The sequence below is a fragment of the Chenopodium album genome, chromosome 20, assembly GCF_948465745.1.
Source record: "Chenopodium album chromosome 20, dcCheAlbu1.1, whole genome shotgun sequence".
NCBI lineage: Eukaryota > Viridiplantae > Streptophyta > Magnoliopsida > Caryophyllales > Amaranthaceae > Chenopodium > Chenopodium album.
Window position 1 is genome coordinate 39,574,826 of NC_137853.1, and position 24,975 is coordinate 39,599,800.

General features: G+C 32.9%; 3 protein-coding genes across 3 annotated transcripts; all 3 read right to left on the bottom strand.

Moving 5' to 3' along the window:
- Positions 1–4,998: 4,998 nt before the first annotated feature.
- Positions 4,999–7,133, bottom strand: LOC145598711 (protein ANTAGONIST OF LIKE HETEROCHROMATIN PROTEIN 1-like). Its single transcript, XM_081655094.1, has 2 exons — positions 6,744–7,133; positions 4,999–6,261 (listed from the first exon to the last, which is right to left on the bottom strand). Exons 1-2 carry the CDS (start codon positions 6,889–6,891, stop codon positions 5,234–5,236), a joined length of 1,176 nt encoding a protein of 391 aa, XP_081511220.1. The 5' UTR covers positions 6,892–7,133; the 3' UTR covers positions 4,999–5,233.
- Positions 7,134–7,923: 790 nt separating this feature from the next.
- On the bottom strand, positions 7,924–14,935 carry LOC145597222 (sulfate transporter 3.1-like). Its single transcript, XM_081653371.1, has 12 exons — positions 14,529–14,935; positions 13,800–14,007; positions 12,590–12,761; positions 11,999–12,064; positions 11,517–11,630; positions 10,136–10,252; positions 9,922–10,048; positions 9,262–9,548; positions 8,855–9,045; positions 8,677–8,762; positions 8,266–8,342; positions 7,924–8,127 (listed from the first exon to the last, which is right to left on the bottom strand). The coding sequence occupies exons 1-12, from the start codon at positions 14,875–14,877 to the stop codon at positions 7,924–7,926; spliced, it is 1,998 nt and encodes a 665-aa protein (XP_081509497.1). The 5' UTR covers positions 14,878–14,935.
- Positions 14,936–17,403: 2,468 nt separating this feature from the next.
- On the bottom strand, positions 17,404–24,735 carry LOC145596532 (sulfate transporter 3.1-like). Its single transcript, XM_081652708.1, has 12 exons — positions 24,269–24,735; positions 23,115–23,322; positions 21,840–22,011; positions 21,557–21,622; positions 20,732–20,845; positions 19,507–19,623; positions 19,185–19,311; positions 18,789–19,075; positions 18,495–18,685; positions 18,288–18,373; positions 17,967–18,043; positions 17,404–17,848 (listed from the first exon to the last, which is right to left on the bottom strand). Exons 1-12 carry the CDS (start codon positions 24,615–24,617, stop codon positions 17,669–17,671), a joined length of 1,974 nt encoding a protein of 657 aa, XP_081508834.1. The 5' UTR covers positions 24,618–24,735; the 3' UTR covers positions 17,404–17,668.
- Positions 24,736–24,975: the final 240 nt, after the last annotated feature.

Genomic DNA, 24,975 nt, shown 5'->3' on the forward strand with positions numbered 1-24,975 from the left:
ATGGTGATTCTTTAGCTAACAGCCAACTTAATTTGAAACTTCAGGGTTGGGGTCTTGAGAAGTTACTCAGAAACCTAACTCGTATACAGAAACTCTATCTTGATATGGTTGACTTATCTACTAAAGTTCCAATCATCCTCACAAATCTAACCTCTATAAAAGCTATTTCCCTCCAATACTGTAACTTGTATGGAGAACTGCCAACAAGTCTTTTCAAATTGCCACAACTTGAATTCCTTTACCTGAGTGGCAACAGAGATCTATCAGGATTTTTGCCTCAGTTCCAATCAACTAGCCCTCTCAAAGAGCTGTATCTGTTTGGCACAGCTTTTTCAGGAGAAGTGCCACCTTCTATTGGAAATCTTGCTCATTTGGAACAACTCGACCTATGTGGCTGTTATTTCTCAGGATCACTTCCATCTTCTCTGGCTAACATGACAACACTTACCGTTTTACTCTTAAGTCGCAATAACTTCAAAGGTGAAGTCCCCTTCTCTATCACAAATCTTACCAACCTCGAAGCTTTAGATTTCTCAAATCTCGAATTCAGGCCACAAGACTTGTTTTCTCAGTTGTCTAAGCTACACAATCTCAGTTACCTACGCCTTGCTGAGATGAAACTAGCTACTGAGATACCTCCTTTTATTGCAAACTTTACAAAACTTAATTATCTAGATCTTGCATCATCTCAGATAATAGGTCCATTTCCAAAATGGTTTGCAAACCTAACCAAGCTAAGGCAACTGTATCTAGAGAACAATCAATTAGAGGGTCCAATACCACAATGGTTTTCTCAGTTTACCAACCTTCAATCTATAGACTTGTCTTACAACAACTTGTTTGGCAAATTCGAAATTTTTTTTCATCTAAAGAATCTTCGTAATCTAGCTTTATCTCAACTCAACCTAAAATTTCCTAGTTCTACGACCAATTCGTCTCTTTCAAAGCTCAAGCTCTTAGAACTTGAGTTTTGCAACTTGACCGATTTTCCGCAATTCCTACAGTATCAAAATGAGCTGGAATCACTATCACTCAAAGGAAACAAAATCAAGGGTAATTTACCACAATGGTTGGTGAATACAACTAAAGAGAATCTCCTTAAAATTGATCTTTCCCAGAATAATTTGACAGGCTTTGAAAAGCCTACAGCAGAGCTTCCGTGGACCCATTTGGAGGAGTTTTGCTTCAGGGGTAATAAGTTACAAGGACTAGCTCCTTCTCCACCAGGTTCTATGAAGTTTTACGATATCTCAGATAATCTGTTGACTGGAGTTATTCCCAGGCAAATTTGTAATGCAAAGTCTCTAATTTCCCTTGATTTGTCTGGCAACAACATCACCGGACAGATACCAGATTGCGTGGGTCAGCTTGGTGAATCTCTACAGCTTCTGAACCTGCGAGGTAACAATCTCCGTGGCACAATTTCCATAAAATTTTCAAGATACTGCAAACTGAAGATGATCAACTTGAGTCAAAATCAATTGGGAGGTGAGCTTCCAAGGTCACTTGCAAACTGTAAAATGCTAGAGGTACTTGATGTTGGAAGAAATCAAATTAATGATTCTTTTCCATCATGGTTAGGAAGTCTCCCAAAGTTGCAAGTTCTTGTCCTGAGCCATAATAAATTTTTTGGAGGCATAATGTATCCGAAACCTTACCTCAGTTTCCGCTTCTTGCGCATTATTGACCTATCCCACAATCTTCATACAGGTCATTTACCATCAAGGTACTTTCAAAATTGGCATGCAATGAGAGATTCTAAAGAAGAACAATCAGGTTCATACAATACTCTGATTACTTTCTACTTTAAGGTGGGAACAGATTTAGTAATTTCTGAACAGAATTTCGAGTACTCAATCACCATAACAAACAAAGGCAACGAAATTCTTTACCCAAAGGTTCTTAAAGTCTTTAGGGTCATTGATTTATCAAGTAATAGCTTCACGGGCAGGATACCGGATGTCATTGGGGATCTCAAGGGGCTTCAAGCACTCAACTTGTCCAACAATAATCTTGAAGGTAGAATTCCACCCTCTCTAGCCAACATAACAGACCTTGAATCACTAGATCTTTCTCTTAACAAACTCTCTGGTGCAATTCCTCCAGCACTATCACAATTGACATCACTAGAGGTGTTCAACATTTCCAATAATGAACATCTCATGGGCCCAGTACCACAAGGAAACCAATTCAATACCTTTGATGATACCTCATTCCAAGGAAACCCCGGGTTGTGTGGAAGTTTATTATCCAAGAAGTGTGTAAATGAAGATGTGCCACTGCCACCGCCAGCAGTGAATATTGACGAGAGCAATGACGATTCTGAGTTAATTGATTGGGTCATCAGATCACTGGGTTGTATTAGTGGGACCATAGTTGGCTTTGTAATTGGGAAAATCTACATCACTGACAAGTACCATGAATGGTTTATGGACACCTTCGGAAGGAGGAGGCCAACTAGGAGAGTTAGGAGAGCATAAAGACATAGACAAGAGAGTTCAGCTCTACATGTTATATACTAGTAATAAAGGATATGGTTTGTGATGGAATATTGAAGTTCTTATGTATGTCTTCTTCCTATTGTCTTAATATCACTAGCTTGTACATAGTTTGCTACATCAATAATAATATGGTACTTCATGTGAAAATTGCTGCTCACAAGGATTTTCCTATTTTGTAGTTAATAAAATTTTATTTTAAAAAACAAAAAAAAAAAAAAAAAAAAAAAAAAAAAAAAAAAAAGACAACAAAAAAAAAAGAAAATTAAAACCTAGCCAGAATAAGCACTTTGCCTACTTTATCTGAATTTATCTTGCTCTGCATTAACCTTTCCCTAGAGAGGTAAAGTGAACTTATGCCACCATCCATTTTAAGTGTGGCTTTGCATATCTTGAGTCATGGTAAACCACTAATCCTAAATCCTAACCAAAAGTCCAAAACCTTTGACAGCTGAAAAATAGGAGTAATATGGGCAATATAACCACAAGGAGATTACAATCTTCCTTGCATAGTAGAGGATCCAAGGTTATCCCTCCACTTAAAACAAGTTACTCTCAGCAAGGTGATATATTCTACTAAAAATGTCATTCCTGAATCCTGAAGCAGATTGAACCAGAGGCCAAACCTGCACAACTAAATCTCTATTTGGGCCTGACTCGGAAGATTGAAGCAGTATAAAAGCAAGTGAAACTTGTTGGATATCAATATGTGAAATCCAAAACCGCAAATGAAAAACCAAGAGTAAGTATTGTGGGTCGAAAAAAGAATGATAAGAAAATATCAAAGCACAGTGTAAAGGAGAGAATGTGGTTTATGCAGAGTCAAGGAATCAATGAAATGGAAGTCTAGTAATGCAATCATACCTTTGCAACCTCATAATTCCATCAAAAATCTTTCCTGAATGGCTATATAATTGAAGAAGTCGATAGTTTAGTCTTGGTACTATATAGTCATGACCTAATCAAAAAGTTAGTTGGTACCAATGACTTCTTAGCACTGATAACTGATCACCATATAACTCTAAATTGCCAAATGACGATAGTAATCATCATCATATTGCCATAGGTTGACAAAATGTTGACAATTACTCATATAAAGAATATGTGCATTGTGATACATATTAGATGCTTTCGGACAAAATGATACACACTCCATGACAAGTACTTTTTGGCAAAACATGATACATATCAGGTGCTTTCCAATAATTGTTCCCTTGTGTTATATAATATGAGTATCACACTAATAAAGAATACCCGTATGTTAGCAATCTTAGCATGCTACACATGAGAACAGAACAAATGAACAATCACTTTGATTCAATAGGCAATGTAGAGAAGGGGGGAAATATGAGCTATTACTAATTTGAACTAATATAATTACTTTAGATTGTTTAGAATAGTCAGCAATTTATATCAAAAGCCACTAACACAAATTTTGACAAAGTTCATTCAAAGCAGGAAAATCAATATTATTCCAATTAAAAAAAAAAATTAAAACAAAATTGAAAATAGGAAGAGAATATACCAGGATGTGGGGTTAACAACCCCAACCATCAAAATTGAGTTAATGGCTCTGAAATTCCTATTCTTCTCCTCTGATTATTGGGCTTTCCTCCAATGAATCTAAAACCCTATAAAAAATTTAATTCATGAAATTCATAAAACTTCTATGAATATGCAAGATTATGATAACAATAAAATTGATAACTACCTCAGAAATCATCAAATTATATACAACTGACGATGCTCAGATCCTGGCTGCAGCAATTTTTCGCTATATTCAGCAATCTTTAAGGTTTTTAAACTTTTATATTATTTGTGTCACACCCGTAGTTCCATAAACAAAAATAGTGTCATTGGCAATTTTAGAATTGCACAAAATAAATTCGATAGACATATAAGGAAAGTGAGCAAACTAGATTGAGACAGTAGAAGTAAAATGTTATTAACAATGCTACAGACTAGCTTTGAACAATAAATAAAACAAACAAAAAAGAAGTTTGTTGAATGTACTGCTCCATTATACTTGATAGTTGATGTTACAGTTACTTCCATTCCACAATTATTAGTTAAGCTGCGTTTATATTCATCTAATTTTCTGTTAATTAATTTATTTAATTTAAACTATGTTAGTTGTAATAGCGCTTATTATTTGTTGTCTGAACTTGATATACCTCCTGGTTCTTTTCACCTGTCCACTTAGTTTAGGAAGATAGTTCAGATTAGGGTAATAAATACATTTAAGATAAATTAATTCAAATAAGTTTCTAACAGAATTGATAGGGGCTGCCTAGATTTGATTTTTAACCAAAAAAAAAAATGCTTTCTATCCATATTCTGCTCTTGTACTAACTGATTTTTCTACAAGCAACTCATTATTCTAGACTCGTACACTCAAGCTCTTACAGAATTAACAGGTGAGTTCCACTTCATTTTTTAATAATCAGTATATATAGAATTTTGAAAAAAAAAAAAAAAAGGGAACAGTAATATTGGAGAATTTAACAGGGTTCTTTCTCATTGAAAAGCAAATAATCAAACAGCATATGTTATACAACAGCTTTAAATATTTCAGATACTGCAGACACTCAACTCGCATTCATCTAAATTATCTCTTATCCCAAAATTTACAAAAACCCCCATTGAAGGCTTCCTAACCCCTCAACCCCAAGAATTAAAATGACTGCCGGAAACCAAAGATGGAAACATGCTTAAATCAATAATCAGTGCCTTCTTTATCTAGGCTGCAAATATGTAGCTAAATTATCTCTCATGGTAACCCCTGAGGTATCAACAAGCTTGCAAAATTGCTCTTCATAACCCAAGTCATGGTGACCAGGAATAGCAATATCAGAGAGCAATTTATCACCACAATCGATCATAATGTTGTGGAGTAAACAACAGGCTAAGATTATGCTGGGTAGCTTACTCTTATCGGGCCTCCACATGACCTTGCTAAGAATTCTCCAACTTCCCTTCAAATATGATAATGCCCTCACTGCCAAATACCTTGCAGCCTCATGTGCCTCCTTATATTTTGAATTCATGAGGGTAGAATCTTGATTGTCATAAGGGATCATGAGCCATGGATGAAGAGGGTAGTAAACTCCACCGACAATGTACTCTCTGATCTCTACATCATCTAACCTCAATTTTTTACTTACTCGCTCTCCATTTTCGCACAACTTATAAAACCCAGAACACTTCAAAAATCTAGACACTGACATTGCCCCAGGCCAACCAGTGACAACATCAAGAAACCGCATTTCATCATCAACAATTCCCTGAAGCAACATGCTATAATTATTGGCTTCATCACACCAGTCATCTGATGTTTGTACAGCCGGTAGGGTCATAAGAACATGAGTAGCATCTACCGCTCCACAACAATTGGGCAACCCAAACAGGCTTTGAAACTTCGATTTGATCTCCTCCAACCGATCCTGATCAGGCCACGTAATATGGTGCTTAGCACGAACCTCCAATGACTCTATAAATCTCCAAGTGACCTGAGAAACAGTGGACTGACCAACCCCAAATGAGGCACCAACGGACACCTGTGAATCACCAGAAGCCAACCTCCTCATTGCAATTGCAACCTGTTTCTCAACACTTAAGAGCCTCCCCTCAATGTTGATCAACCCCGAGGGTGGTCTCGATATCAAGTCCTCTCTAACAAGTGAGCATATATACTCAAAAGTCTTTTTTGACACCCTAAAGAAAAACTTGAATGCCTCCTCTTCATCACTAGGTATGGTCACACCTGAAAGATTCCCAAATAACAAATTTTCTAGTCACTTTACCAACATTTTGGTAATTCAATCAACTAGTGCCATTTCCATATTACATCTTGATTCTTGAATAAATCTACTATTCTACACCCTCTCAAATTCTCCAACACGAGCACCCGGAGGAGAATGTTTGTGGGTGTAAATAATATATCAAATACCCGAGTGTACAATGGACACTCTATTACCCTTCATTATAGCTAAATAGTTTTCAATATTTCATAGACAATCAACAACAAGAACAACAATAACACCAACAACTTCAATAAGAAAAAATACAAACATGCACATTTTCAGCTAAAATTCAAATAATATTTACAAAATAAAATCAGTAGCAATTCAGAAATCAAAGGAATCCCTAAAATTAACAAATTCCCAGGTAAAAATACATCAACAAATTGCAATTTCATGACAGAAAATAAGCATAAAGTAACTATGGAAAGAGTAAATTGGTTACCTGGGGAGGAGGAGATTTTGTGGAGAAAACTATCCCACCAATCAGATTCAATGGGTCTGGGTTCAATTGGAACAACATTCACTGTTTTTGTTTTCTTCTTTAATTTCTTCAAATCTTTCTTCTTTGATTTCTTCTTCAGAGGAGCCATAATTTGAAAAGGCAAACACTTGCAGATGGGACTAATTCAACGAAATTGCGATTGAAACCCGGAAATTTCTGTGATTTTGGAAATTTAATGGGAGATAAAATGAATTTTGTAAGAACCCTAGTAACAGTACTCTCAACTCTGAAGAGTGAAGAAGAGAAGAGGAGTACTTAATCACTGCCACTTTGAAATTTTTTTTTTTCTTATTTTTTATTGTTTAAATTTTGGGAAACTGCCACTTTGAAAAACTGGAGGCTTTTCCTCAAAAAAAAAAAAAAAAAAAAAAAAAAAAAGAAAAAAGACAGAAGTTTTAGACCAATAATATAAAGAAACTGGATTTTTTTTTTTTTTTTTTTATGGTTGATAATTAGAAAAAATAATGATTTATTAAGGCTACAAATAAGCATTTAGTCATTTACTCATAATGTACTCATGTTAATTTAGTATTGTATAACAATGTGTATTAATTATCATTTTCATTTTTTTTTTTTTTTACCTTTTAGCTTTTCATATACTACCTCTATTCCTAATTAGATACACTCTTCCTACTTTTCTTTACCACATGTGTCAATGCACAAATTCAATTGTTAATATCTCTAATTATCAATATATAAATTTGATATTTTGGAAAAATACATTAAGAGAACTTAAAGTCAAAGTGGAGTTTATGAATAATGTCAAAACATGACATCTAATTAATTTGAAATGAAGGATGTATAATTCTACATTTTGAGCATCAAAGTACTTCAAATTGCAAATATTAATATACTTAAGTCAAGTAAACATTGAACAGTTACAACATTTGTCGTAATAATTCTATATATATCCATGAACTGTATTTGTCAGAAATTGATGATGATTCAAAGACAATTACAACTAAATAACTTGTAATGACTACAATTTAGGAATAAACATAAATTTGAAACTATTCATGGTTTATAAATTACATACTATTGCATCATTTTGATGCACTAGTAATCAACTAATTGTACATGAAATATATCAACAAATAATTGCAAATTTCAGTTGCTAAATTCAAACATTGTTGCTGGTGCATGTCTCTAATTGATCACCCATTGATTTCAGGGTTGACTTTGGCTTGTATGTATGCAACATGTATGTGCATGCTCCAACTGCTTCTCCAACAGTCAAATGTATCCATTCTTCTCCTAACAATTCTACTACTTTCGATCTTTGTAATTTCTTCATTACTTCTCCTCCCGGATTTGCCAATACAAGCTATTGAAATAAAAAGAGATTATGAAAAATTATATACGTAATATATAAGGATCCATTCTTGCTTTTCAAGTGTACGTATCTAATTAAGGCCAGGATCAACGTAAATTGAGTACTGATGAAAAATATACGTATATATACCTTGAGATCTCTTCTGTCCATAATCTTCTTAAGTTCTTCAAACATGTTGATACCACTTGTATCGATGCTTCCAACCGCTACAATTGCCACAAAATTTAGTCCAATATCCATAACAATAACTCGAACTATTTATAATATTATATATGTAGTAATATACATCTAATTTCAAAAGTGAGAAATCTTAATTATTTTAGTTGGAGTCTAGTTAATTATGCTAAGGGCCTGTTCTCTTCAGATTATTTTCAGTTCAATTCAATGCAGTACAGTTTAGTTCAACTCCAATAAGTTCTTAATTTCCTTCTCTCATCAAATATTCAGTTAAATTCAGTTTAGCTCTACTAAATTCAAATCAGTTCAGCTCAGTTCAGTCAATCAGAATAGGGCCTAAATGTAGGTAGAATTGAAACTTACCACTCATATCCAAAATCACATAATGTAAATTGGTCTCTCCGAGTGATTTCAACCTATCTTCTTCTTCATCAATCCACCTTATGATCCTGTTAACAAACACGAAAATATCATTTATAACAAAAACTCCCTAGCCAGTTTTCCTCTATCTAGCTTAATTAGCTTACTAATTAGAGATTACCTATCTCTTAAGTAAGTAGCATTGGCAAAGAATATAGGAGCACCAATTTCAAGTATGAGTATCCCAGGCACAGTTTGGGCCGTAGGGTATTGGTCAATGCTTCGATAACTAATTGAATTTGGCACATTGCCCATTACAAAAGTTCTTGGTCTTGCTACAAATAATAACAACCTTAGCACAGAAAATGCAACCTGCAAATTATTCATAATCACACAATATCAACTACCTTAGTCCAAAGATTATACATAATTTTATGAAATACTTTGACCGTGCAAGTTGTAAGGACTAATTAGACTAGACAAAACTGACCCGACAAAATTGACAAAATAGTATGCATGAAGTGATTTACTATGTGGATAGCTTTAAAGGTGTTAAGAACTACAGAGTAAATTAACAGATTAACATACCGCGACCACTAGGCCAGTTTCAACACTACCGAAGACCACACCAATGTAGGCACTCATACAAACCACAAAATCGAATTTGTCGATCTTCAATAAATGGATGGCTGCCTCATAGTCTATTAGTCCGAGCATGGCAGAGATGATAATGGATGAAAGTACTACAAGAGGAGTGTAATAGAACAATGGTGTTAAGAACAATAATGTGATCATCACTGCCACTGACATGACTATGTTTGAAACTGCTGTTTTGCACCCTGCATTGTAGTTCACCGCTGATCTTGAAAATGGACCTAGGCATTATTCAATATTTTTGTGTGGTTAGTTAATCGCGATTAACAAAGTTGTTTAACAAATAATAATACGAATATGTATTAAGACGTACATTAGAGTAATTGTCTAATTGAACGGACTAGAACAAATATGGGTGTTGTGTATAATGATATAGAGGGAGTAAAACCTGTTCAACTCACCTTATTTTCACATATTTCAAGTCTAATAAGTTCAATTCAGGAAAAATAAGTTTTAATAAGGTTACCCAAGCTCAAATTATTACTAAAATAAGGTTAAACATTTTCAGATTAGATAAGATAAGTTTAGATAAGTAAAAATCAAATGAATAGAACATACCCTAAATCAAATGGAATAAAATCAAACGCTACGTACCAGTGGTAAGGTAGCAAGAGGTGCAAGACCCGAAAATGTTCATCATACCAAAGGCAATCATTTCTTTGTTACCATCAATATTGTAATTCTTAAACATAGCAAAGCTTCTTCCTACTGCAATTCCTTCCTGCATTTTAATTAGTCAGTAAGTAAATTTACTAAAGTTCATGTTAATTAAAAATGGAACTTTGATGGTTAAGGTATAGAAGCTCACAGCCATAGCGATGACACCGGTAATAATGCCGGTTTTGAGAGCCACCGGAAAGTAAGGAGAAATGAATACAAAGTCCCCAAAAGATGGTGGATTAATACCCTTCTTCAAATAACCTATCTGCAAATATCACAAGATGAATAAACTCATCAAACTAAATAATATTTTATTATTTCCTTTGTTTTTTTTAGTTGACACCGTCTAACTTTGACTTGCTGATAAATATTATATTTAGGATAATATTTGTTTTATTTTGTTCGAGAAAAGGTTGCTTTGGGGGAAGTACGGGTTCTACCTGTTCCTACTAGATATCAGTTTGCGGACATTTTCACTAAAGGCCTACCACGAGAACTATTTCTGGAATTTAGATCCAGTCTTAGCGTACGACCTCCTCCCGCTACGACTGCGGGGGTGTGATAGATATTATATTTAGGATAATATTTGTCGCAGATTAGGATATATTAAATGTATATTTTGTATGTTTATCGTATCTAGGATTCCTAACGTGATTAGGCCTAGCGTTGTAAACTCTATATATTTGATCAATGGTACACACTCCAGATTAAGGAGTTTTTTTCGAAATCTAACACTTGCTTTTGTGATTTAAAAACATAGTCAAGTAGGATCTTGTTTGAATCATCTCGATGTGTATTTTATTAATATTCACATTTTATAATTTTTCATTGTTAGATAAATAGAGATATTAATCGTTAAAAATATGCGTTGGCAAACGTGATAATAAAAAGGGGTGAAAGTGTCAACTAAAAAAACTCAAAGAAAAACAATAACATTTTTTTTTTTTGACAAATAAGTTATTAATGGGCCGATATTTTTAACATTTAACTATGTAAGCCCATAGCGGTTTGGACTCCCTTGTTCCAATCCAACCCAATATTCTCATGTGCCTATACTTCTTTATTTTTTTTAATTTTTTTTTTTGGAAAGAAACCTATACTTCTTTACTAGATTTCAAAGAAATTAAGGGCATGTTCACATTTATTGAACTAAGCTGCACTGAGCTGAACTGAACTGATTGGAGCTGAACTGAACTGAACTAAACTGATTGGAGCTGAACTGAACTGAACTAAACTAAATTGAAATGAATATTTTATGAGTGAGGGAAATTAGGAGCTGAACTGAATTGAACTGAACTGAACTAATTGGAGCTGAGCTAAACTGAACTGAACTGATTGGAGCTGAACTGAACTGAACTGAAATTAAGTAAATATGAACAGACCCTAAATGAATAATGTACTCGTATAATTCTAAAAAAGATACGTGTAATAAACAAATTATAGAATTAATTTACAAAAAAAAAAATTGGAGAAAGTGGGATGAGACTTAATTTATGAGCATATATGGGGGTTGATTTGAGGAAGCTTACCACTTGGATGCCATGTTTTTCAGCATGGGTGAAATAAACAAGTAAGCTTCCCAATATAACCGAAGTCAAAGGAGCCATTGCTGATATCCAAAACAACTTTGGTTTCCTTTTGCTCTGCATTCCATTAAACAAATTGTCTCAAAAATACATGAAAAAAGTTTATTGTATGTATCACATATCATCTCAACGCAAAATTAAATTTTATTTAATTAGCTACCCAAATAGCTAGTCCTCGATCGAGTATGGATTTCTAGCACTACCCCTTATACTTTCCTACACATGCACACGTGTATGATGCTCATCGTGCTTTCACTAAACATGTACGATAATATTATAATTAAAATACAAGGTGTAATAATAATTTCATGTAGAAAAAATAAATTACTTTTTTGCTAGTTATTGAAATTACCTATCATTTGTATAAGAGAAAAGTTAACAAAGAGTTGATACAATTAGAAAATTATCTTCGTCGGTGCACTTACAAAGAGTCTAGTGAGAAGAAGGAAGAAGAGGAAACAACATCCCAACACCACACTTTCCCATCTCCACTGCAAAAACAACAAAAACATTGACACCAATATCATCACTATATTAGTATATAATGGTTTTAAATAATTCAATTGATCAAATTTTTTTTTTTTTTTTAAAAAAAAAGATGGCTCTATATGTACTTAGGGTCTGTTTTCTTACGTTGAAATTCAGTTCAGTTCAGTTCAGCTGAGTTCAGTTAACTTCAGTTCAGTTCAGCTCCTAATTTCCTTCTCTTAAATATTCAGTTCAGTTCAGTTCAGTATAGCTGAATTCAGTCAATGAGAACAGACCCTTAATTTATTATTTTAATTACTTATATATTCTTTTTTTTTTTTTTGGAATATGAGGAAACTAACTACGGATTGAACTGGCCGGCAAATTAAACTTAAATTAACTAGAAATGAGATTAGATGAAATTTAAGTACCAAATAATAAGGCATGTTAAGCCAAAAGACAAATTGAATTGTAACGCATTGGACGTAAGATTTAAGTTATTTTAGCATATACTCGGTAATGTTAATTTTATAGGGTGACAAATAAACCTGGTGTTGTTGAGAAAAGACAGAGTGCATAACATCGATGAGATCTGTGGATTGTGTGAAATGAGTAAGTCCAAATATTCCTTTGAGCTGTTGCAAGCAAACCACTGTTGCTGCTCCTCCCATGAATCCCACTATTGCTGCATGTGATAAAAAATCTACTATGAACCCTAACCTGCATTATTATTGAATATCGATCCATTAATCACATAATTAGTCTAATTTATTACATTAAAAAAATTGATTATTGTAATAAGGTAGAATTGATTAGTGGCTGTTTGTTCATTGCTTGGACATAATAATTAAGAATTTTGGCTTTACGTAAAAGTTGCAATTATAAAAAAGTTCATCATATGACATGTCTAAATATAGAAGAGAATGAACCCAAAACAAGAATTATTTAAAATATAGGAGGATACTCCATAAAATATCAAAATAGGAAAGAAGGGTCCAACAGCAAAATTACAAAATATTACCAAAATAATTTGTTTTATTTTGTCATTGATTGAGTTGCCAACTTTAATGAGTTTAATTTGGATGGATTTATCCATACATCTAAACTCTATCCAATCATACTCAGAATGACAGAATGTGGGAATTGAGGAAAAATTATTAAGAATGGTCATCACTTGCTAGTTGCTACTTAAAGTTAAGATCTATTCTCCACTTTACAGATTTTGAACCAATTATAAACAATTTTTATTTTGTCCTCTAAAATAATTAAGATTTCATGTGGAAAAATAAATATTTAATTTGAAGTAAGGACAACTAGTACACGTAGTACATATATTATAGATCACTTTTACCATTATACGGTGTATCATACTTCATAAAATTGAACCATAATTTACTATTTTAAATAATGTAACTATATTATCGAATCAATAAAGGATACATGTACATGTGGTTGATTGGCGTAATGGCGTGACAAATAAACATATGGATGTATGTTGTTAACATAAGAGAAAATTAAATTTTGCACCACAAAAAACATATAGTACTATGTTTTTTTTGAAAAAAAAAATGGTAAGAAGAAGGCCCATCTAGAGAAGGGGGATAATATAGGGAAATTCGTCCTATGTGCTTGGTGAGATTCGACCCTTGGCCTCAGGCTTGAAAGTCGGAGATCGAGACTAGCCAACTACTTAAGCCTCCTATCTCAACATATAGTACTAGAGTAGTGATTAAATTTGAAAGTAATAATTGTACTAACCTCAAAAGGCCTAAAGAAGTTTGGAAGACTCCAGCAACAAGGGTGGCTGTAAAAGCAAGATGAAGGAATAGTTTGGGATCCTTGGTTGGATTCACGACGGTGCTTAGCATAGACCCCGTCAATAGTGATGCCACCGCGACTGTACCCACGGCCAAGTCTCTAGAGCTCCCCATCATCGCGTACACCAATGGTGGAACAAAGCTAGAATCTGTGTAAGTAAAACACACCCAAAAAAAAAAAAAAAAAAAAATAAAAAAAAAAATAATAAAAAAAAGATTTAAATAATTACAACACATCAAATTATGACAAAGAATTAGATGTTAAGATAACACACTACTTTAATTTAGAAGTTCAAATATAACGAAATTTCACTTGATAAGTAAAAACAAGGAGTGAGACATAGATTTGTACGTAATTTGTGAATAGATATAAGCTAAGGCATCATATTTATTTACTTTTGTTTTATTTGTAAAAGCTACAAAAGTCAAAATGATACTATACCTATGATAAGATCATAGATTCATAATTCCTTAGCTGATCTTTGCAGTATATAGGTCGATCATGTATGATAATGATGTAGTGTATGATTATGAAAGGAGGAAGCTAGCAACATAAACAATATATAAAATATGATTTAATTTGAAATAATAAACTCGCATACATAAGAACATGTATATATTTCAATATTAATTAGTATGTATAATTTTATGTTGTATATGTAGTACTTACATAGGCCAAGGACTGGGGGCAAGTTAGCAAGTTTGGCATAGCTGATCCCTTGAGGGATAGCAAGGCTAGCAATGGTGACCCCGGCAATGAGATCCGACTTCAAGAACTCCAAACTATACTTCGGAGCCCATTCGAGGAAGGGGAAGAAGTATTGCAACCCTAGTATGAACTTCTTAGACCTCGGCTTATTCTTGAACTGCCTCAATGGGTCGTCGGGAAAGAAAGTCTCTTTCAATGAGGCTTGTAGAGACTTGAAGAATGGTTGAGGTGGTGGCACCGCCACTCGACTCTTACATTGCTCCAAATTCGCACCAGGGTACACATATTGTTGTTCCTCCACCACCCCCATATGATAACACGATTAATAATGTAGTGTTACAAGTTAAATTACAATGTAACTGTACTAGATTTTTATATAAAGTATATGATATGACTTATGCACGTATTTTAATAATGTTAATAAACCGTCTATGAATGATGATAATATATTTGATATAAGAAAAATGAGGGGAACATTTATACATAGAATTGAGAGATGAATTCATAAGGTAATGAATTGAAGAGTGTATATATAGAGGAAGATCAAGACATAAATTTGGTTTGGACTTTGGAGAGTGTCCAAATTAAAGGAAGCCACTTGTGGATATTACGTCACTTGGACACGTGGCTTGGTCTTGTAGAGAAGTTAAATGTCATAATAACTTATTAGGGTTCAAGTATTGCCTAATTATTCTTTGCCTATTATTGCATTGTGTTTTAGGTACTCAAAAGTCATAACTCACTTTCTACTCAGAGTGGACTTGTATCCCTAATTTTCAGCTTTCACAATTAATGATGCAACTAATCTCAGTGAGACTATTTTTATTTTTATTTTTGATGGAAGACAATTTTAAATAAATTTAGTATGCAATTTATATAATCTCATAAGTTCCATTATTCCTCTAAGGGCCTGTTCACATTTACTGAACTGAACTGATTGGAGCTAAACTGAATTGAACTGATTGGAGCTGAACTGAACTGAATTGAGCTGAAATGAATATTTTATGAGAGAAGGAAATTAAGAGCTGAACTGAACTAAACTGAACTGAACTGAACTAAACTGATTGGAGCTGAACTGAACTGAACTGATTGGAGCTGAACTGAACTAAACTGATTGGAGCTGAACTGAACTGAACTGAACTGAAATTAAGTAAATATGAACAGGCCCTAAATTGTAACATACTTCGTACATAAGAAGGAAAAAAAAAACATGTAAGTAAGATTTTGTTAGGTTCATCTCGCTATATAAAATATTAATGTTTTTCAGAATATAAAATTTAGTGATGACTAATTAAAATAATCTGTTTATTAAAAAGTATAAATTAAAACACTATTTATTGCCAATTTGTGATCATAAATGACAATCAAAATTAAGTAAATTTCGTACACAAATTACATTTTACTAGTAATCAACCCAAATGGGTCGTTCTTTTTGCGACGGAGGGAGTAATTTTTAAGCTTGAGATATTTCCTAGTAGTAGTTAGGCCTCCTTATTTAACGATTAGCGTGCTTAAACACGTGGTATGGACAAGATCAAGACTTGATTGTCCACCTTTTTTCGTCCCTAAGCTAATTTAGGTGTAGATAATAGTGACAGTAGGTCAAATGATCAAATAATAACCCCCTCCTCTTTCCTCCTTCCAACCCTAAAAAGGCAATCAATCGAAATATACTTTTATAAATAGTACAGTTTTTAAATTTATAGTACTTTTAAAGAAATTTTAATTACTCTTAAGAATACAACAATTAAATAATTTAATTTCAACAAGATGGTGTAGGTTCGGCTCCTCTATATTATGGGGTTGTGCAATAAAAAGTTTTTTCGAGCTCTGATTCAATAATAAATAAATCAAACAAACATTTGAAAAATTAATGTATTTTTGGTCAAACTTATGAATTGAAGGTGTATGCGGCCTAACCTAAAATTATAAAATTAAGATGTGAGTGTCCAGCCCAAATATATGTAAACAGTACGATGTACTCATAAATCACATGTTCTTTCAGACAAATTCTTAAAAACAAAAAATTAGGGATAGTTTGATCTAAAGAAAATGACATAAGAAGTACATATTAGCTAAAATGCAGCTCTCATGGATCAAGTTGCATTGCATGTATTTAATTAACTTATTAAGCTAAGCTTAATCAAGGTCCGTGATTCTAAAAGGTCTCCAGTTCTCCACCAATCAATTCACGGAGTATATTTCAGATTAAGCACTCCTATTAGTCGTACTTCGACTTCGTATATGTTATTATGTTACTAAATTATCAATAATCATCAAAACAATGAAAAGCTAAGCTAGCGAAATGCATTTTACAAATTAAATAAGCTACGTATTAGGGCCTAAGTAATTAACATCAGATATTAATATGCGAATTTGATGTAAATTTAATAAGAAACTGTTGTATTATTTCAAGTTAAGTCAATGAGGATGTAAGTAAACATATAATTATAAGATTATGAATGACTATAATGTTAGTAATCTATGACACTCTCGTCATTATGTTTTTTTTTTTTTTAAATGTTTTAGTACGTGATCCTATTTTTAACTACGTACATGTGAAAATATGTAACCTTTTTGGTATAAATTAAACTTGTCGAATTGTGATGAGATTGAATTGCAAGATCGGCCAGGGAACTAATCGGATATACATGTAGCATTATTCATACACACGTATTAAATCAAAAGTTTTTTTTTTTTTTTGACAGCCGAGATAAATAAAAAGGATAACTCGTCATATGTAGGAGTAGATTATATAAAGAAAGGAGCTTTGATTTATACAAGGAGAAGCTAAGTTGCAATACCAATACATTACAATGTGAAGAAGATTGCAATTCATGAAATATTTTTTCATGATTCATAAATATACACAATATAGCATCATTTTGATGCACTACAAAATAGTTTTACATGTTGATGATTTGGAAGGCATAAAAAGCTAGCTTCCAATTAAGAATCACAACTTCTTTCTAATTATCATAAAGTTGTTATTTTGCTAATAGTACTTTCTTCATTCCCCACCTAATTAGTTGTTCTCAATTTCTTATGATTAAGCACCAAAACAAAATTAATTAATAGCAAATTTATCAATTTAAAATAAGTCAAACATTGTTGCTCCACGTCTCGGGTTGACCATCAGCCTTGTAAGTATGAAGCATGTACCTACATGCTCCAACTGCCTCTCCAACGGTCAAATGTATCCATTCAAGCCCTAAACTTTCTATAAATTTGGCTCTGTCCAATTTCTTCATCACTTCTCCTCCTGGACTTGCTAATACAAGCTGAATTTTACAAGAAAAATACACATATAAATAAGAAACAACATTTTTTTTGGTAAGATAATATGAAATATATCGATTTTCGTACTTATAAGATGAACAATTGTGAAACTATGTATACCTGAAGCTTTCTTCTGTCAATGATCTTCTTAACTTCTTCAAACATGTTGATTCCACTTGTGTCAATGCATGAGACGGCTGCAATACCCAAATTTAAGTTAGTCTTTTAGTTTATGTCATAAGGTTAAACTCGCCTTTGCTTAATAACAACATACATGTTAGAGATATGAGATATCGGAAAATATATTATCTCTAACATTACATTATGTACTGGTCTAGACTTGCTGACTCCCAAGAGCTAAATAGTGGTAAGATTTGAAGTTTTAACCTTAAAGTAACAAGAACTCCTAATTGCTATTTTCACTTCTATTGTATAACGTACCTCTCATATCCAAGATTACATAACGTAAACTATTCTCTCCAGATGCCTTCAACCTCTCTTCCTCATCATCGATCCACCTCGAAATCCTAAGAACGAACAAACATACAATTATATATGTAACAATCTAAATTCCTAATAAAAAATGCTAACCATCATATAGAAAAAAAAAAAAAAAAAAAAACATAAAGAACTTTTCTTTTGAATTACCTTTCTCTTAAGTAGGTAGAATTGGCAAAATATATAGGAGCACCAATTTCAAGTATGAGAATTCCGGGCACAGTTTGAGCTTCCGGGTATTGATCAACACTCCTATAGCAAATCGAATTCGGCACATTACCTAGGACCGTGGTCCTTGGTCTAGCCACGAATAGCAACACCCTCAACACGGACAATGCAACCTACATTATTATTACAAACAATGTTAATTACTTAGCTCGTTTGTCCTGAATAAAGCGTATTAGACCTTATTTAAACTTATTTTTTCTTATAACTAATTCTTACCGCGATCACTAAGCCAATCTCAACGCTGCCAAAAACCACGCCAATGTAGGCACTTATGCAAACAACAAAATCAAATTTATCTGTTTTCCAAAGATGAATCGCGGCATCATAATCTATAAGGCCGAGCATAGCAGACATGATGATGGATGAGAGGACGACAAGAGGGGTGTAATAGAACAATGGTGTGAGGAATAGAAGTGTGATCATCACAGCAGTTGACATGATTATGTTTGAAAATGCTGTTTTACACCCGGCGTTGTAATTCACAGCTGACCGCGAAAATGGACCTATCAAGAGTTTTATTTGAGATTAGTATAATGAGATAACTTAATCATTTTGAAGTATATTACACTAATTTTAATTAGTTAATTATATCATATGTAAAATTTAATGTACCTGAGGTAAGATAACAAGAAGTGCACGAGCCAATAATGTTCATAACCCCAAAAGCAACCATTTCTTTGTTTCCATCAATGTTGTAGTTCTTGAACATAGCAAAGCTTCTTGCCACAGCAATTCCTTCCTACAATTAATTATATCTTAGTAATTAATTTAGGCACTTGATCGAAATATTGTATAAGAAATCTTACGATCCCATATATTCCAAGGTCATAAGAGGTCAGGTTATATTGTTGATGTGGTGCAACAGTTGTATAAGAAATTTTCTTGTGTTCATGGTAGTAATTAAGAAGAGTAAGGCAAAGATGTAGCAACTCACCGCCATAGCAATGATACCGGTAACAATGCCAGTTTTGAGAGCCACCGGAAAGTAAGGAGAGTACAATACAAAGTCTCCAAAGGAAGGTGGATTAATGCCCTTCTTCAAGAACCCAATCTGCATATCCATCAAAAATGTAAACTCTATTATTACTTATTTGCTCATATATATATTAATAAAACTGAGACTTCTAGACCAAATCTTATCTTTATACGGTAGAAGTTACTTCGTATAATATATTCAATTCATTGTTGGTATCTGAATGTCAACTAAATTAGTTATATCAAAATAACCAAAATGTTGGATCAAATCTCATTCACGAGTAGTCGAGTACATTATATGCCCTTATGCACCCCTAAATATTTAGAAAGTGTACACATGTATAATTGTTTAGTGGGGCTGTCAAAACATGTATGTGCATATTACACCCCCAAATAAAAAGGAAGATTCTGCCATATATAGGAATCTTCATACAACCAATTTTGATATAATGGGTCAGCCCAAAGACTTCATCATGGCAAACAGCCTTTAATTGAATAGTTTGAGGGCCCAACAATAAGTGGTGGGTCCTACCTAAAGATTTAAAAGGTATAGTGGGTATGGATTTAGTGGCACAGACCAATATTCTTCTTCAGAGTTCTGATTATAAGTATGGAACTCAATAGTCACTACTTATGTTGTGGACTGTGGTCCAAGGTTACCACTATTGCTGGATACTACATTTTGTGGATCTCATTTTGACTATCTTTCAAAACTTATTTTCTACGGATTAAATCACTTTCAACAGATTAAATCATTGAAGCTTGTCTTCGATAATTGTTACTATCTCCGTTAATTGTTTTCTGTAACTTTTGAATGAATTTTTTAAATCTTATAAAAAAAAAAAAAAAAAAACCCCCCAAGTTGCAAAAACGGAGGTAGTATATAAAATGTTATGTTTGTAAAGTTGTGTTTTTGCCTTGTATTGATGTAACTTTCACTAGATTAGATAATATTTATGGATTTTATATTGATCAAGGAGGTCATTTTCCAAGTTCAAATGTTGTGGTGATCTAATGTGTTTGTCAAGGTATTTGTATGTTTAAGTACTTTCCCTACTTTAAAGGTTAAATTATCTCTAAAAAGTGATATAAGAAGAAGTGGCAATCAATTAAGAAACATATATAAGTCATATACATGATAACAAAAGTGTAGAATATTTAGATAAGACATTGCTGAAACTTACCACTTGAACACCATGATTTTCAGCATGGGTGAGATACACAAGTAGGCTTCCCAATATGATTGAGATCAAAGGAGACATCACTGATATCCAAAAGAATATTGGCTTTCTCTTGCTCTACATTTTTAAATACCAAAAAGCGGCACGTAATTAGTAACTAGAAAGGAAAGTCACAAAAAAGCGCGTATTTAGTATAATAGTTTTTTGGAAAATTTGTCATAAACAACCTTTTAAAGTGTCCACTTTACTTAAAACAACCTTTTAAATTTTTTTTTGCAACTTCAGACCACATTATAAAATTTTTTTATCAAAGACAACCAAGTGCTACTTTCCGGCCTTGATTCTATTTTCCCCGATGTTGACCACTAGTGTGCAACGCACATGACCTCATGTATTGCTTAATACACCAATTTTCCCTCCAATTCACTCGTACTAAAAGAGGGATGAAAGAGAAGCAGGGGTTTTGATAGGAGTTAATTGGAGGGAAAAGGGGTGTATTAAGCAATATAGGAGGTCACGTGACTCGCACACTCGTGGTCAACGTAGGGAAAAATAGAGTCGACGCCGGAAAGTAACATTTGGTTGTCTTTGATAAAAAAAATTTATAATGTGGTCTGAAATTGCAAAAAAAAATTTAAAAGGTTGTTTTAAATAAAGTAGACACTTTAAAAGGTTGTTTCTGACAAATTTTCCTAGTTTTTTTACACTTATACAGGGCGTATTTACTTTTGTCACTTACAACCCCAATTTTTGACTTTATATCTTATTTTCTTAACTCTTTTGTATATAGTAAGCATCAAGAACATTAATAAAATAGGTTAAACTTACAAAGTATTTGGTGAGAAGAAGGAAAAAGAGGAAACCACATCCTAGTACTGCACTTTCCCATCTCCACTGCACAATTAAAAAAAAAAAATCATTTTTTGGCAATTTGTCTAATCAAAACAAATTAAATACTAAACATTTTACATTATGAAATGTACAATTAATCAAAAGATCATTGATTAAGATAATGGAAGACAATAATCATGTACTGTATTAAAAAAAAACAAGTGGATGGTTTAAGTATACTTTGTACATAATTAGTAATTAAAGAAAACAAATATAGTACCTGGTGTTCTTGGGAAAAGACAGAATGCATAACATCAATGATATCTGTTGATTTAGTGAAATGAGTGAGTCCAAGTATTCCTTTGAGTTGTTGCAAACACACCACTGTTGCTGCTCCTCCCATGAAACCCACAATTGTAGCATGTGATAAGAAATCCACTATGAACCCTAGCCTGCATTATTAATTTTTATTCATATCATCATTATTAACTCAATCTAATGCAAATATATATTAACATACATCAATGTCCTCATATTTTAATCGAATTAATTTTAGAGATAAACAAGTACTCATCAACTTGGGTGTATATTTTTTTTTTTTTTTTTGAAAACAACTTGGGTGTATATCATATAAGCAAAAAACTTTATTTATACTCTTATTATAATTGTACACTTTTTATATTTAAATTTATAGCTAGTGAATGACAATTGGCCTATTTAGATCGTAGTAAAATCATATTCAAGGAGACAAACAAAAATATCCTCATCTGGCATATTCAATAATTATAAAGATTGGGAAAATCAATGTTCTTTTTTTTTTTCTTTCTCATGTTAATTCTGCATTGAAAAAATAAAGTTTAAGATCAAAAAGTGTAAGAAAATTCCAACAATAATTTCAAAAAAGTGTTATTTCTGAAACCCTTTTTTTTTTTTTTGTCTAATAATGCGTGACCTATTGTGTTTGTGAGTGCAAATAATTTTATTCCTTGGTATAAAAATATGCAAAAATATTGGATATTGTATCATTGGATATTTGGATAGCATATGCTTCGATAAGGTGAATCGAACCTTACCCCATGCTCCCAAACAGCGATCTTACTGGTAATTTTCCCACTATTTTCTGACCAATCACAATCTAAAAATATGGAGAGAGTGGCATGAAAAAAGATGAATAATGCACCCAAATCTACTTAAATCTCTTAGATATGGCCACTTGCCTCTCAAGATATTTCTCCGACCATTTCACATGTTAAAATAATAGTCGCATATACTAATTTAGTATATTTATTAGCATAATTTAAGTGATTTATAAATGATTTTTACTAAAATTAAGTACGTATGTAAATTTATAGATAGTGTAAGTTGCGCAATTGTTATTGTATACTTTGTACATAATATATACTACGTATATACTAGTGGAAGAGTTTTGTGTAAAATTGTGTATGTGTTAAAAAAATTTAATCATGTTTGTCCATACTATTGGTACTACAACCTACAAGTCTACAACATTAAAAGTAAAAACGAACTGTAAAATTAATTTGCTATATTTACCGACCTTAATAGGCCTAAAGTGGCTTCAAAAATTCCAGCAACAAGGGTGGCAGTAAAAGCAAGGTGAAGGAATAGCTTTGGATTCTGGTTCGGATCAACGACGGTGCTTAGCATAGCTCCGGTCAAGAGTGACCCCACCGCGATCGTTCCTACGGCCACATCTTTAGAAGTTCCCATCATGGCATAGACCAAGGGTGGAACAAAGCTAGAATCTGATGATATAAATCCACAAAATAAAATTAATGTTTGATAATATATCAAAAAACAAAGTTTTATTTAATAATATATGGTAATCGAATGACATATTCATTAATTTAATCATTCACTTGGATCATACCATAACATTATGTTAATTAATTAGTTCTACCAGTAATTAGCAATAATTGAACTTTTAGTTAATTGAAATGATGAATAAACTTACGTTACCACTTACTGTACAAAAATGAATAAACTTTAGTAAAAAAAACATTTAACCTAGATAGTATACATCTAACCCATATGGCCATATGAGCTGTCTAATATCATTGATTAATACGAGTAAGATGAAAATGACTAACGCATAAGATTCATTCGCATGTTTTAGGATGGGACAACATTATAATCGTGTTAGGCTTTCCCACTATTAGTGTGCATATACTACGTATATAGTATATAAATATGCGAAAATTATTATGTATTTTTAGTAATTTAATTTAGTGCTCTCCAGTCTCTCTATCTATACCACTTGCAACATTCAGAATCTTAATCAATATTACTACTACGTACATACTAAGCAGTCATGCACTCCACATTATTACTATCATTTAATTAAAAAAAAGCACTCACTCCTATTTGTCATTAAAACTCTAATCTTGCACTAAACGTAGTATATTTAATTTAAAAGAAAAAGTAGCTGTCATTAGATGATTTAGATCACTAATTAGCCCCTTAAAAAGATTACTCGAATAATTAATATCTTCCACTTTGATACACTTAAATCATCATATGTGTATGTAACGTAGCTTTATGATGAATCGGAGTTAAGATATTAACATCCAAAAACATATATAGTATCTCATATTTTAATTTCTCTAATTTATTAATAGTTTCATAAAGTAGAACACTAAGATTAATTATTAAAAATAAACTTGAGTATTATTTTACTATACTACAACTTACATAGTCCAAGAATTGGGGGCAAGTTGGCAAGCTTAGCATAGCTGATCCCTTGGGGGATAGCAAGGCTAGCAATGGTGATCCCGGCAACGAGGTCCGACTTCAAGAAATCCAACGTATACTTCGGCATCCACTCGAGGAAGGGAAAGAAGTACTGCAACCCTAGTATGAACTTCCTAGACCTTGGCTGGTTTTTGAACTGCCTCAAGGGATCGTCGGGGAAGAATGTCTCTTTCAATGAGCCTTGTAGAGACTTAAAGAATGGTTGAGGTGGTGGCACCGCCACCCGGCTCTTAAATTGCTCCCTATTCACGTTAGAATACACATACTGATCATCTTGTACCGTCCCCATATGATAACAGTTACAATGTTAACGTGGTATTTATATAAATGTTATATGGTCGGTCCGACTTATAGTAAGGTGGGGGAAATGAAGAGGAGAATATATAATGTATAAATAGTAAGTGTATGAATGTTGTAGGAGAATTTGGAGGATGAGAGGGTTGAGATGAAGGTAATGATGTAAAATGAAGGGTTTATATAGATGAAGAAATTATTTGTGATTAGGCGTTGTAATTGGTAATGGTGTACTAAGTAGGGTTAAGGAGAGTGCGCAATGGGACCCACTAGTGAGTATGCGTCAGCTGGACACGTGGCTGGTGTTCATGCACGATGTTAGATGTTGTATTATATGTACAGTATGTATGTAA